The sequence below is a fragment of the Hipposideros armiger genome, unplaced genomic scaffold, assembly GCF_001890085.2.
Source record: "Hipposideros armiger isolate ML-2016 unplaced genomic scaffold, ASM189008v1 scaffold_846, whole genome shotgun sequence".
Classification (NCBI taxonomy): Eukaryota; Metazoa; Chordata; class Mammalia; order Chiroptera; family Hipposideridae; genus Hipposideros; species Hipposideros armiger.
In genome coordinates, this window is record NW_017732196.1 from 649,710 (window position 1) to 664,189 (window position 14,480).

The 14,480-nt window shown below is 40.4% G+C and overlaps 1 protein-coding gene and 1 pseudogene across 2 annotated transcripts in view; both read left to right on the plus strand.

Moving 5' to 3' along the window:
* The first annotated feature begins 90 nt into the window (after positions 1 to 90).
* On the plus strand, positions 91 to 1,278 carry LOC109374623 (phosphoserine aminotransferase pseudogene; annotated as a pseudogene).
* A 4,793-nt stretch (positions 1,279 to 6,071) lies between these two features.
* The window catches only part of QNG1 (Q-nucleotide N-glycosylase 1), a 16,016-nt gene continuing 7,607 nt past the window's right edge, over positions 6,072 to 14,480 (plus strand). The window contains exons 1-2 of one of the 2 annotated variants that reach the window (XM_019629382.1): positions 6,072 to 6,636; positions 7,176 to 7,435. In XM_019629382.1, coding sequence (XP_019484927.1) covers positions 6,300 to 6,636; positions 7,176 to 7,435 — 597 coding nt within the window. In that variant the 5' untranslated portion in view covers positions 6,072 to 6,299. Of the gene's footprint in view, positions 6,637 to 6,686; positions 6,748 to 7,175; positions 7,436 to 14,480 lie in introns of those variants that run through there. The other variant, XM_019629383.1, reaches the window with a different exon arrangement.

Genomic DNA, 14,480 nt, shown 5'->3' on the forward strand with positions numbered 1-14,480 from the left:
CTCTATCTCAAGGCTACAATTGAACATCGAGGGCAACCAGCAACATGCCCCGGGTTTCTGGCTTTTCCCTCCACTGTCGGACTTTGATAAATGCCACACCTCACAGGCAAGGGATCTGACTTTCCCACCAGCCATCAAAGGGATGATGCAACTGGAATGACAGAGGAGTCAGCTCTCTGTGGAGAAAACTGTGATCAATGGAGAGTAAGAGAAAGGAAACAGACACGTGCTACCCGGCCATCCGTCCTCCTCAACTCTGCCCGGCCACCAGGGTCACACTGTGGACGGCCAATGGCAGGCGGTCAATTTCATTGGGCCCCAGCCACCAAGCTGCCGCACTCAGTGTGGTTAGAGATACAAAAAGAATTACTAGACTACAAAAGGGTTGGCATTAGTGTTCTTGAAATGAACCACAGGCCATCCGCTTTCCCTAAAATGATTAAAAACACAGAGAATCCTTGGAATCTCTTCCAATCCTTGGAAGAATTGTTAGCTGTTCCAGAGGACAAGGTGATTTTTGTGCAAAGAGGTGGGCCAGTTCAGTGCTGTCCCCTTAAACCTGGCTTGGTCTGAAATCAGAAAGGTGTGCCAAATATGTGGTGAGCTAAGGTCGCAGAAGAAGCCTAGAAGTTTGGGACCGTAAATATTCTTATCCTAAACTTGGGGGTTCTACGAAAAATAGATGCAAGTTTGTGAACTCTCAAAGCGGACGCCTGCTATGTGTATTACTACGCCAGCGAGACTGCGCATGGTGTAGAGTTTGACCTTATCCCTGATGTCAAGGGAGCAGTGCTCAAACTTCCTATCTAAGCCAGGGGATGTTTCAAAGTTTGGTGTGACATTTGCTCTTTTGGTGCGTAGAACGTTGGCTCTGTGGGATAACAGTAATGATGATCCACGAGGAACTGCTGGGGTTCACCCACCCACAGAAAGTGCCCTTCAGTCCTAGAATACAAAGGGCAGGCAGGAAACAACTCCTTGTGCAAACACACCTCCGTGTTTCAGCATTTATGGCATGGGCTTGGTCCTGGAGTGCAGTAAGAGTGGATGTAAGAGCAGCAGCCATGGAGAAGCTTAGTTCCATTGAATCTCAAATAATTTGATATTATTGATAATTCTCAAGGATTCTATGTATTTCCACTGCACTCAAGAATAGAAGCAAGATGCATATTCCATTCTACATTGGCAACTGCAAAGGAGATGATGCTTTAAAAAAGATTTTTTCTTTATGAACTCAGTATGATCTCCTTGAAAGGGCATGGGTCTCTTCCATGCTAACCACAAGCAGTGGTCAGCACAGTAGTATGTCCCCTTGTATTACTTGTCACTTGAATCTTCTCTTTGCCTTTCCCTCACTGTCATGCCCTCAGATTGCACTTCATAGAGAAAACATCAGCATTTAATCCCTGCCCTCAGGCTCTGTTCAAGATAAAGATTTATATGTTTATTTTTATACTTTCTTTCTCAAAGTAGGTTTTTATGTTTATTATTGTTGTGTATCCCCCTCTTCCTTCTTTGTGCACTACAATCTAAGCTGAGTGGTCTATTGCCAACGAGCACCAATTTTCCAAATCAGAGTGTTCAAGGGAAACATGCTTGTGTGATCCTCTTTAATTGAAGATACATACACCAGGCAATCTATCTACTTCTGTTCCCCAGAAATAAAATAACTAGAAATATTGCTGCTCTTCTTCCACATATTTGAATTTCAATTCTGGAAATTTCTTCAGACTGTCTTTGGTCAGGTGCAACAACCGTTTGCTTGATGATTTCCTGGACCCATTCCACTGATGGCTCAGCTCCAGCTTATAGCAACCTTTAGCAACAAGCTAAAGAACGTGATTACCAGATGAATATTTTGCATTATATCTGAAAATGAAAGGTGAGTTCAAAATTGTTCAGCGATCTCATTTGTAAAGCATTGTGTACACCGTTTGGATTGTGGTGAAGAGAATTTGTTAGGCAGGAACTAATGATATCTATAACATCATTTAAACCACTTCTTCTATGACATTTAAGTCTTGTGCATAATCTGGTAAAGGAACATCATTGGAACTCAGCGTCTCTCTCAAGTACTGTGCGGCTTGTTCCAGAATTTTGGTTTTTTTAGTCAGCAAGAAAACAAGTAGATTAATGGTTTATTATACAAGGATATAACTTAGGAACAGCCAGATGGGAAGAGACATATAGGACAAGGTATGTGGGAAGGGGCATGGTGCTTCCATGCTCTCAGCGTGTCACTGTCTCTGAAATCTCTATGTGTCACCCAAACGGGAACTTCTGTACTGTTTTTTCTTTTCTTTACTAATACTTAGTTCTTCCCTCTAAGTAGGATATATTAATTTTACTAGCTAAAAGCAAACTATGGTACATAAAATTCCAATTGGTTTTGAACTGTAGTGATAATGTCATGATATGTAATGGAAACAATATATTCATTTCATTAAAACTAAATATTTTAAAACAGAAATTGAAGAGTCAGAGTTTTCACCAGAAAGAGTTCATTCTGTCCCTAAGCCATAGCCTGTAAATGGGACATTTTATACACGATAAGAAAAGTAGAAAAAACCTCCAATTGTACTAAGAAAACTAGGATAATATAATGCCCTAGAAGCCAAGAGTGAATTTCAAGGAAGTAGTCAATTTTAAATCAAGGATAAAATGGAACAGAAAACTTACGCAGTAGTGAAACATATATCTCTTTTCTGTTAAGCCTTCTTGAGGCTTTAGTCTATTGATCCCTTCGGTAAAGTTGGAGGAAATGAAAATAGAGATCCCCTTTCACAAAATCCATTTTACTTCTCTTTCCTTTTTCTGCATATATGAGAAACTATGTCTTCTTTCTAGCAATTATTGTCCATTCATTATTCTAGCCAACTTCTGCAACTTTTCCTCAAGAATACCTCTTAAAACTGAATGAATGAGTAAAGTAAACAGAAATAGTCTCAGAGATATAGAGGAACAACTGATGGCTGCTAGTTGGAAGGGGGGTGGGGATGAGGGAGAAAGGGAAGGGATTAGACAGCATAAATAGGTAACTACAATATTGCCACAGGGCTATGAAAGACAGTTCAGGGAATATAATTAATAATGTTGTAAATGTTTTGTCGGGTGTCAGATGGTCACATGTCTTGTTAGGGAGACTGCTTCATGGATGGGGTAGAGGCTTGATCATTGCACTGTACACCTGAAGCTGATGTATAATATTGTATGTCAACTATAATATATATATTATATATATATAATATATTATATATTATTTATATATATATATAGTCACAGGACGTGGAGTCTAGTGTGGGAGTGGAGTCAAGGGAATTGTAATATTGTAATAGATATGTATGATATGGCGGGGGAGTGAGGCGGTGGATTGGGGGAGGGGGTTGTCACTTTGAGGGGTAAAAAGTATAACTATTGCACTGTGTCATACAGCTGAAACTAATTAAAAAAATGTTTATTTTACAATAAAAAAATACCTCTTAACCCACTATTTAAGTATTTGCCATAGCCTATCATGACAGAAAAATGCAGATGTAGCAATGATTGTTGCCAATGCTTGACATTTAATTTAGCTATTCAGAATGATGGTTCTCTTGATGACTGGAATGATATAATTTGGATTCTGTTCAGGAAGGGGAAAAGTGATACCTACAGGACATCATTGATCATGACTCCCTCCTTTGTTAACCTTTAAAATGTAAGCTTAGGGACTATTTAGTGGTCATCTTGATCTTCTTTTCAAAAGCCTATGCCTTCTGGCAGAGCTTCTGGCAAAGGTTTTCAAAAGACATATAACTCAGTTGGCATATTCCTTTGGCTCTTTTGCTTTTATTTTCCTCCTTCTTTCTGTGGACACAATGCCTATAAGGGTAGAGCCACCTTACAACCATAAAGACAAAAGCCACATGTTAGGGAGAATAAGGCAATACCATGTCTGTATTTGTTATTTGTTATGGAAGATAGGAACCTTCCATAGCAAATAATAGAAAACCCAACTCAAAACTGCTTTAAACTATAAGGAAGTTTATTAACTCACATAACTGGAGAGTCAAAAGTAGGACAGACTTAAGAGTTGATGTGATCTCACTACCTCAGTTCCATTTCTCTGCTATTCTTTTGGCCTCTCCTATGTGTTGACTTCATACTCAGGTTGCCATCAAAAGGACAGTAGCAATTTCAAGGCTATATCAAAGCTCAACATGTCCAGCTGAATCACTTCTGGGAGTTCCCCTGGAAAAGCTTTTCAGGAAGCATGCTGCAAACCTATACTTGCAACTCACTGAGGAACTGGGGAATATGCATGATCCTAATCCAGTCCCTGGCAAGAGGGTGCTATTATCCTTAGACCAGTCCAGACCACCCCTGGAGCTGAAGATGCTAAGCTACATCAACTGTGGGTAAGAGGAAGGGATTCCTGAAATCAAGGAATTCTCTTGGAAAGAAAGGAGGGGAAAGGATGTTGAGTAGGTAAAAAGCTCACTTTTTGTATTCCCAGCATCTTGTAGACATACTTAAAAGAAAAAAGAAAAAAACACAAAAACACCCACACATGCAAAGTTTATGCTTTATCTCAACAAGTTCCTTGAGAGAAGGAAGCATGTTTTACTCTTTATATTATTCCTAGTGCCTAACTCAATATTCTGAACATAGTATAGTTGTTGGGGTTTTTTTTTTTTTTTTCCTGTCAACAAGCTTTAGTGAGAGAAAATGGCCTAAATTACTTAGTCTCCTGGATTCTTTTGTAGATTGCTAGATTTACTTGCTAATCAATTTCTTTGACTCCCAAGACTTAGAGCTGCTGGGGTACAAAGGAAAAATCCCAAGTCCACAGATTTACATTTACTCAACAACTGTATCAATATACCAGTGACTTTTTCTGGAAAAGTAAATCATAGTGAAATCCTTAAAGCTCCTTTTTCTTACCAAAATGAAGAAACTGGAGGGATGAGGATGTTCTGCTTCTCTGAGGACAGTTGCCAAAACTTAAGTTTCAAATCCTCCCCAAATTCCAAATGACTAGAGATGACTACTGATTTTGAAAAACAGTTAATTTTCAAAGGTGTGAACGTTTTATCCCATCCATGGAGATTTAAGTCTCAAAAAAACAATGTCTCTATACTAAGTTTTCGTCACTAGGAAAATCTGGATCATCACTAAATTGACTCCTATACCTCTCTCCCTATCCTATTAAAAAGTATTTCATACTTATTTCCTCTAATGTCTCCTCGGTAGGGCCATTGATAAAGTCATTGCTTGACAACAGCGGTTGGCACTGGTAAGCTTGGCTTGTAGACAGTGCCCTTGACTTGGGGATCAGTGAACCAAGGTTCTAATCTCAGCCCAGACCATTGCTGTGACCAGGGGCTAACCAATGAACCACTCAGCTTCTCTTGCAAAACGGGGATTACAATGGTTTTTACAACGGCCAAGATTAAGTGAGATTCAATACTTAAGCATAATTCCAGGCACACAATGTTAACTTAACAATTTAATACACTTGCTTCCGCATCTATTTTTCCCAATGTTCAACTAATCCTGAACGTTCATTCGGCCTCCACATGAGCCAGGAATTTAGCAAAAGAAAGAAGGGGGATGCTTAGGGATGGGGGTGGGGGACCGCAAAACAGTGTCGCAGTCTGGGGGTGGCTCGGTCCCCCGCCCCGAGACCGGCGGCCATAATACTCTTCGTGGCCCAGGGAGCCAGATACGGGGCGTCACCGAGGGCGTCTAGCTCAGACTTCTCTCTCCGGGAGAGGAGACACACGGAACCCAAAAGAGGGCAACAGTCCCCCGGCTGGAGTCGTCACGACTCGGACCACCCCGGCGCACCGCAGTCCCAGCAGCCATAAGAGGGTAGGAGCACGGACAAAATGGCGCAACCCCACGGCTCAGGGTGGGCAACTCCCCGCTAGCGCGCGCCTTACCCTCCCAGGCGGTGTCTGGGCCTGCGGAACCGGAAACAGGCCTGGGGCGAGGGGGGGGGGGAGCGCCCGGGAGAGACTGGGCGTGGCCGTTCTCCCGGAAATGCCTGCGGCTTGGCTCGGCGCGCGGTTCCGTAGTCTCCACAGTTCCCCAACGGTGCGGGCGTGTAGGGGGGGGCGGGGTGCGGAGCCTGCTGCAGTCTCAGTTCGCAGCGCCTCTCTGGGAGGGCGGGAGCTGGTTAGAGCAGCGATCCCATTGTGGGTAGGGAGGGAGAGTGGCAGAGGGACTCTGACCCTTGCCCCGCCGAGAGAGAGAAGAGAGTTTGGCCAGCCCACCGGCAAAAGCGTTGTTCCTTAGTCCCAAAGGGCAGGGGTAGAATGGAGGGGCTTCTAACTCCCAGGGAGTCCGCAAAATTCATTGCGGAAAACAGTCGGGATGTGTTCATTGACAGCGGAGGTGTGCGGAGAGTGGCTGAGCTGCTGCTCCCCAAGGTCTCCAGTCCGGAGCTGAGCCTGGCGGGCTGGAAGACCCTTCACGAGCTGAACCCCAAGGCGGCCGATGAGGCCGCGGTCAACTGGGTGTTCGTGACAGACACGCTCAATTTCTCCTTCTGGTCGGAGCACGACGAGCACAAATGTCTGGTAGGGTACGGGGGAAAAATGTACAGTGGATTCTGGTCCCTGTGCGCCGCGGTCAACAGAGCTCTTGACGAAGGTTGGTGCCCCTTCTGCAGGCCCGAACCCAGCAGCCTTCGAGGCTTCAGTTTCCTGGGAGGGTCCCAAGGAGCGGGTTGGAAGATGGAATAATGCGTTAATAAGGCGAACTGTAAGTTCTTCGTTGCCAGTTCCTCTGCTTAAAAGTATGAGAAGAGGCTGGCATTAAATCTTTATTCAGTGGAAAATGATCCTAATATTTATCGTTATCGCAACTATTTACAAAAGCCAGATTTCTGAAGAACGCCATTTTGATGACATCTGAAGAACAAAGGGACGGAAATTATAGCACATTTTACGCAGCCAAAAGACATCTGATGTAATATTACAATAGTTAGAAATGGATGGATGAATAAGTACAGGCGAGCAAATAGAAATGAGGAGTCTGCTTCTGATTTTTTAAATTTTTATTATTCATCCACTTTTAGTGCGTTCCTGTAACACTCGTTAGGCTTCATATTAACTGTATGTTGTAAAAGCAGGGGTCTAACGAATACAAAAGTATGACATTGTTCCTCTGCATTTTCTTTTCTCCCTAAGGGATACCAATAACCAGTGCTTCGTACTATGCCACGATGACCCTGGATCAGGTTCGGCATGTATTCCGTTCTGACACCGACGTTCCCATGCCTTTGTTAGAAGAGAGGCATCGGATTCTCAGTGAAACCGGGAAAATTCTCCTTGAGAAGTTTGAAGGCTCGTTTCTTAATTGTGTCCGAAAAAGTGAAAAAAGTGCACAGAAGTTAATGCATCTGGTAGTTGAAAGCTTTCCCTCTTACAGAGATGTGACTCAGTTTGAGGTGAGTTGCTTCTGTTGGGGATTTTAGAATTCTAATTTATTCATAGTTAACTCTTTGACTTCTGGAATTCCTTTTGAGAATAAAAACTTAAATTTTAAAGTTTGTTCCTTCTGGACAAGGAATAGTAATAAAATTAAGTAACAAAATCAGTGTATTTCCTTTATTCGCTTGTCCTTTTAAAATGTTTCAAAACTAGAAAATGCTGGACCTTCAACATGATGTTGCCGCCTAGTGATAAGGAGGTCCTTTTAATACTTCAAAAATTTACTTATTGGATGAAAATCAGAATCTATACTAAATTCGCTCTAGTGAAAAGTATTTTTTGCAAAGTTCTAATGTATGAAGCTTGGACAATTAGGTTCGTGACCTTTCCACTGTGTAAATGTATGGTGGAAAGTTCGAGAACTTAATTGCCTGACCTTTATACTATGTGTTTTCCTTTTCGTGCACAGAGTACTTCAGCAGTATTATTTGCTTATGGTTCAAAAAATTTTAAAGAGCTGTATTTTTAAAATGGTGAACATTTTGTATAGTCTCCCAGTATACATCTGGATTTTGTTTTCGTAAAATTCTTTTAGAATCTCTTATCACTGTGTATTTTTACTGTGACAAGAATTGAAAGCATCTTTAGTGGAATCACATAATATAAATTTATTGGATAAGTTAATGAATATATTTGTCAAGTTGAAATTTTAAAGCAACTTTAAAAAAAAAAATCTTTTAAATTGGGGGAGGAGAACAGTATTGGGGAATTGGAGAAGACCAGCCAAGTTGTTGTTCTTCAGTCTTCGTTTGTGTAGGGCCCCAATCGCCATCTGGCTGCCTGTTGGCAGCTGGTGGCCTCTAAGCTCAAGGTGCTGTGTTCAATCTTAGTTGCAGGTGGGCGTAGCTACCATCCCATGTGGGAGTCAAACCTGGCAGCCTTGTTGTTAAGAGCCCACGCTCTAGCCACTGAGCCATCTGGGTGGCAGCTCAGCTCATGGTCCTGAGTTCAGTCTTAGTTGCGGGTGGGCATAGCCCACTATCGAACAGGCAATCTTGTTGTTATACCAGCTGAGCAATCCTGCCACCTGTTGGCAGCTCAGCTCAGGCGCAGTGTAACTGGCCCATGTGGGAATCGAACCAGCGGCCCCGTTGTTCAGGGCTCGTGCTCTTAAGCCAACTCAACGAACTGAGCCACTCGGCCAGCCCCTAAAGCAACTTTTTGTAATCACAATTCAACAGCAACCAAAATTACCAATAATATTGTTTAACTACCTTGGCGGTAATCCCGAGTGTGGCTCGGGGTTAATTTTCACTGCCAGAAGCGGTAACCCCGAGCCACACTCGGGATTACACAGCAGTGTCCCAGAGAAGTTCTTTACCTGCTCCCTGCGATCCTGCGGTGTCCTCCTGTGATCTCCGCACTGGCTGATGACAAATTGCAGTGTTTTTTATTTGATTACATTATTGAATACAATTATTATTTTTTATAATTATTATAATTTATGATTTTGTGTTTCAAACTTTATCATACCTAGGATGCCTACTAGACTCTTGTTTGGACAGATTTAAGTGAGTAATTCCTAAGAATTATAGGCCTACAATATAAAACAACAAATTTCTATGCAAAACAATGTACCACTTTGGGTACAAAATTACTGACATAATCAGACTGCCAGGGAGGTTAAATCGCTCTTTATGATTTACAAGGTGTTTGCATATACTCTCATTTGATCCACAGAGCCTCTCTGTGGGGCCTAAGAACAAAGAGCATTATTGTCCCCTTTGCAGACCAGAGTCGAAAAAGAAAGTGTAACTAGTTTATCTTAGGTCATTTAGTCAGGAAATAGCTAGCTTTTCGATTATAGTATAAAGTGATAGATGACCTAATTATGTATGTTAAGATTCTTTTCATTGCAAGTGACAGACCAAAACTAGAAAAAACTTAATCAAAAAGAATTTTTGGATGAATATTGGAGATAGGAACAACCAGGATCAAGGACTCAATGTCATCAGAATTCAATCCCTCCTTTTTGCTTCTGTTGACTCAATTTTTCTGTTACTGTAGACCAGCTTCCTCCATGAAATAGAAAAGGTCCATGAATTTTGCATCTTATTGCTTCAGCACCAGAGAGAGAAAGGAGACACTCTTTTTCAGTTCCAATTTTAAAACTCCTGGGTAAGGACTGATTGAACTGATGGGGTAGAGAAAGTTCCTAAAAGAAAAGAGGGCTAGGTCAACTCACCATTGAACTTCATTCTGTTCTGACTATTTTGCTAATGCAGAATCTTCTTTGAGATTTACCTTTGTCTTCAAAGTATATCATTTCAGCCTTGTTTTTCAAGAAATTATGGATCAAGTTAATTGGTCCATCATTCAGGCCATCTAAATATATTAAACAGTGTATAAAAGAAATCAAATTCCCATTCATGTGGCTAAGAATTCCTGTATTCCAGACTTGACATGTTTGTAGTAGAAGACTGACTGAGATTAAATTTAACATGACTTCAAGATGGAATGAATTCAGGACACCATGTAGTTTGTTTACTTTCAAATTGTCCTCTGAGTTTTTGTTTTTGTGGAAGACAGGAGTGAATATTTTTGTAGATTATAATATTGATTTAGTAAGCATTTGCTGAGTTCTATTTTACTTACAGCACAGTTGTGCTTTTGATTTGCTTTGCTGAAAATTTCAGTTTTTAAAAACTGCACCAAGATATAGATGAATTTTAAAGCTGATACATTTTAAAATTAAAACTCATTTTCTATCAGTGCTCATTACTAAAATACATTCTTAGAGAAAAATGTCCAAAGTGTAACAAAAATCATACTTAACAATTTTAACACTTTGTTAAAGGAGTATTATATTTTTTCATTTGTTTTTTCCATAAGATTATCATTAGCATTATCCAAAAGCACTAGATTTTTGTAATGCCTATGATTCCTAACGTAACACTTAGCCTATAGTGGGTGCTCACTTAATGCTTTGCTTGGTCAATTTATAGTTATCTTTGTATAATCATTTAAAAGAGAAAAAATTAAAGCACTTTGTGCAATTAATTCCAAATCTGGAGGAATGCTGATGAACAATTTTGGACTGCTTTGAAATTCAGAAAGTGTTATGTTAAGTATATCTTTTTATCTATATTTTAAAATTTTTTAATTGCAAAAGTAAAATGTTTAGTTATCGAATTGGAAAGTACAGAGAAGCAGCCTCCATTCTACCAAGCGGTAACCACTGATCACAATTTGGTCATTTTCTCTGTGTGTGTGAATGTGTATACATGTAGACAGGGGAGAATTAGGATCATGCTGTATAAATTTTTTTTTTTTTTTTAGCTGAGCCATCCTGCCACCTGTTGGCAGCTCAGTGGCAACTCAGCTCTGGCTGGACTCGAACCGCTGTTGCTCAGAGCTCAAACCCTTGAGCGAGCTCTTAACCAACAGAGCCACTCGGCCGGCCCACTGTATAAACTTTTAAATTTAACATATTACGAACATCTTTGTATGTCAATAAAATTCTTTCACATTACATTTATTTTTTCATAGTACCAATTTTAATGGCTTCATAGTATTTCACTGTATGGATGTACAATCCCATAATTACTTTCCTAAACTATTTTACCACAATAATTGCATTTATACAGTTTATTTTTAAATTGAATTTTATGTCTTGTTTTCAGTTTTATGCTATAATAAGCAATACAACACAACAGTTGAACACCCATAATTGTTTCCTTAGAACAAATTCCTAGTAGTTGAAGTGCTGAGTCTGGATTTTCAGGCTTGTAATACATAAAAATGTAAATGCTCTCTAGAAAGATAATTACAAAGATGATCATTAGCTGCATATGAGAGTGCCCTTTACTCCTTTAGAACATGGTAATGGTATTGTTTGTTACATGTTTTTGTTTTTTTAAAGATTTTATTGGGGAGTTGAGGAAGGGAAACAGTGTTGGGAGAGGGGAACAGCCAAGTTGTCGTCCTTCAATCTTAGTTGTGGAGGGTGCAGCTAGCTCAGCTCCAAGTCTAGTCGCCATCTGGCCACCCGTTGGCAGCTCACAGCCGCTCAGCTCAAGGTACCCTTTTCAATCTTAGTTGCTGGTGGGTGTAGCTCACCATCCCATGCGGGAGTTGAACCAGCAACCTTGTTAGGAGTACATGCTCTCACCAGCTGAGCCATCCTGCCACCTGTTGACAGCTCAGCTCTGACGCAGCTCACTGGCCCATGTGGGAATCGAACTGACGGCCCTGTTGCTCAGAGCTCGTGCTCTTAACCAACTGAGCCACTCGGCCGGCCCCCTACTATATTTTTTTAATAATTAACAAGTTGCATAAAAATAGTCATAATTATTTTTTATTTTTTATTTTTTTTTAAAGATTTTTATTGGGGAATTGGGGGGATGGGAACAGTGCTGGGGAATTGGGGAAAGGGGAACAGACAAGTTGCTGTCGTTTTGTTCTTCAATCTAGTTGTGGAGGATGTTGCTTCACTGGCCCAAGTTGGCACCATCATTGCGCTCTTCTCTGGCGAGGCAGATCAGTCGCCGGCTTCTGGACGGCCGCTCACTGCGGCTGCTGGCCGCTCACGCTGGCTGCTGGCCACACACGGTAGCCCATGGCAATGCACTGCCACAGGGACTGCAGCCCACGCCGTCGCCAGCGACTCACGGCAGCCCAGCTCCAGGTTGAGCTGTTGTTCAGCATCTTAGCTGTAGAGGGCAGTGTCACTGGCCCTCATATGTGGGATCCGAACCGGGGCCCTCTGGCATCCCAAGCGAGTTCTTAACCATCGCGCCACTCGGCCGGCCCCCGTCATAATTATTTTTAATGTATACTTATTTACTGAGATTATCATTCATTTTTAGATTAATGAAATTAGAAATTTTTAGTTGAGATAGATTAGTCAATTCCCAACCTGTCTGTGCCCCAGAATCAGTGAAGAAGTTTTAAAATGCAGAAGTATTTCCAAAGTGCCATCCTCAAGGATTCTGATCAATAGGTAAAAGAAAGAGGAAGACTTTTTTTAAGCTCTTCAAGTGACTGATTTGGAGTATGCAGTAACTATGTAAAAGCCCTAATTAATAAATCACTTCCTTAGGCTATGAAAAATATGAGCTTTTTTGGTATTTTAATCGATAACATTTTATGTTACTCTTAAGCATTTGTTAAGTCTTTTGTTTTTTTTGTTTTTTTTACAGGAAAATACTGGTAATTTCATTTGATGAAAATTTATGCTTCACAAAAAATACCATAACAAAAGACACAAATAACTAGCAATGATATTTGTAAGACGTGGTTAAACAAAGGGTTAATTCCTTAAAATATAAATACTTTATGATTAAGAATCAAGTCACATAGAAAAATGACCAATAGGCATGGACAAGAATTACAGAAAACAAGGAAGTAAAAATCTTAGAATAGTCTCAAAATCAGCCTTATTAGAAACAGAAATGAAACAGTAAAGCTCCAAACATTTGTAATTCTTGACCTTTCTAATTTATTCATGATAAATTTGTTGAAGAAAATCAGCTCATGGTCATAGAGTTTTTCATTGACAATTATTTTATAAAGGTTCTATTTTGAAAATAGTTCATTCACGAAGCAGTATTTTGCAACATGTAAGTAATTGTTATTTTAGGATTTGCTGGTATTTTCAGTGACATCAGTTAATATTTTAGAGACATAGAATTTGATTACTAAAATCATTTGATTACTAAAAACATATCACCTTTTTAGAAAAAGTGTTATTGATGATTTTAATTTATTTTTAGATTCTTCACTTGAGTCTTATATACATATTTTAAAATTTTAAGGATATAATCTAATCTTTATAATATACTAGTTGGCTACCATGGAAACAGTGGCCATGATGTGACAATTTGTTTTGTTAGATGCTACCACTGATTTTGTTCTGTAAGTCTGGTTTCTAGATTTTTCCAGTTTGCTCTCAATCTTGTTAAAAATGGGAGATAATAGCCTCTATCATAATAAACATGATGTAATAATTGTTTTTTGATACACAGTTTTATTTTTTATTTATTTATGTTTTTATTATTGGGGAACTGGGGGATGGGAACAGTGCTGGGGAATTGGGGGAAGGGGAACAGACAAGTTGCTGTCTTTTTGTTCTTCAGTCTAGTAGTAGTGGAATACGTTGCTTCACTGGCCCAAGTTGGCACCGTCATTGCGCTCTTACCGGGTGAGGCAGATCAGTCGCTGGCTTCTGGACGGCCGCTCATGGCGGCTTGAGGGCCACTCACGGTGGCTGCTGGCTACCCACAGTAGCCCATGCCAATCCACTGCAGCAGGGGCTGCAGCCTATGCCGTTGCCGGCAAGTCACGGCAACCAGCTCCAGGTTAAGCTGTTGTTCAGCATCTTAGCTGTAGAGGGCAGTGTCACTGGTCCTCATATGTGGGATCCAAACCGGGGCCCTCTGGTGTCCCAAGCCAGTTCTTAACCAATGCGCCACTTGGCCGGCCCTACACAGTTTTATTTTGTAAATTAAGTTATGTCTTGCTGTTTCGTAAACTAGCCTTGAATTAAAAGCCTAGTTACCATATGTAAGTCCAGTTTATATAGAGGAAAAATTGCCAGGTTTTCATATTTTCAGAGTTTTGGGAATATAAGTTATTCCCAAATGATGTAAGGATACTTCTTAATGGTGATTTGGTCCCTTGACACTCAATTTAATGTATGGACTTTACACCATGTCAAAAAATGAGCATATGTGTTTGTTCTGAAAAACAAGATACTGAATTTCCTAATGTTGGCCTTAGAAAACTTAATTTACTTAGTAAAAAGTAGGTTTGGATTGATTGCAATAACCTTGCTTTACAGTTAAGCATATTAGGTTATTTCTTATGAGGACACAGTATCACTGGAGTGTTTTTTACTAAATAAGGGAGTCTATATTGTCATCTTAAGAAATTTTTGTATGGAGCCTTCCTTTCCTTGAAGAATTTGATTTCTTTTTTTTTTTTTTTTTAATTTTTTTAGCTGAGCCATCCTGCCACCTGTTGGCAGCTCAGCAGCTGCTCAGCTCGGGCCGGGACTCAAAC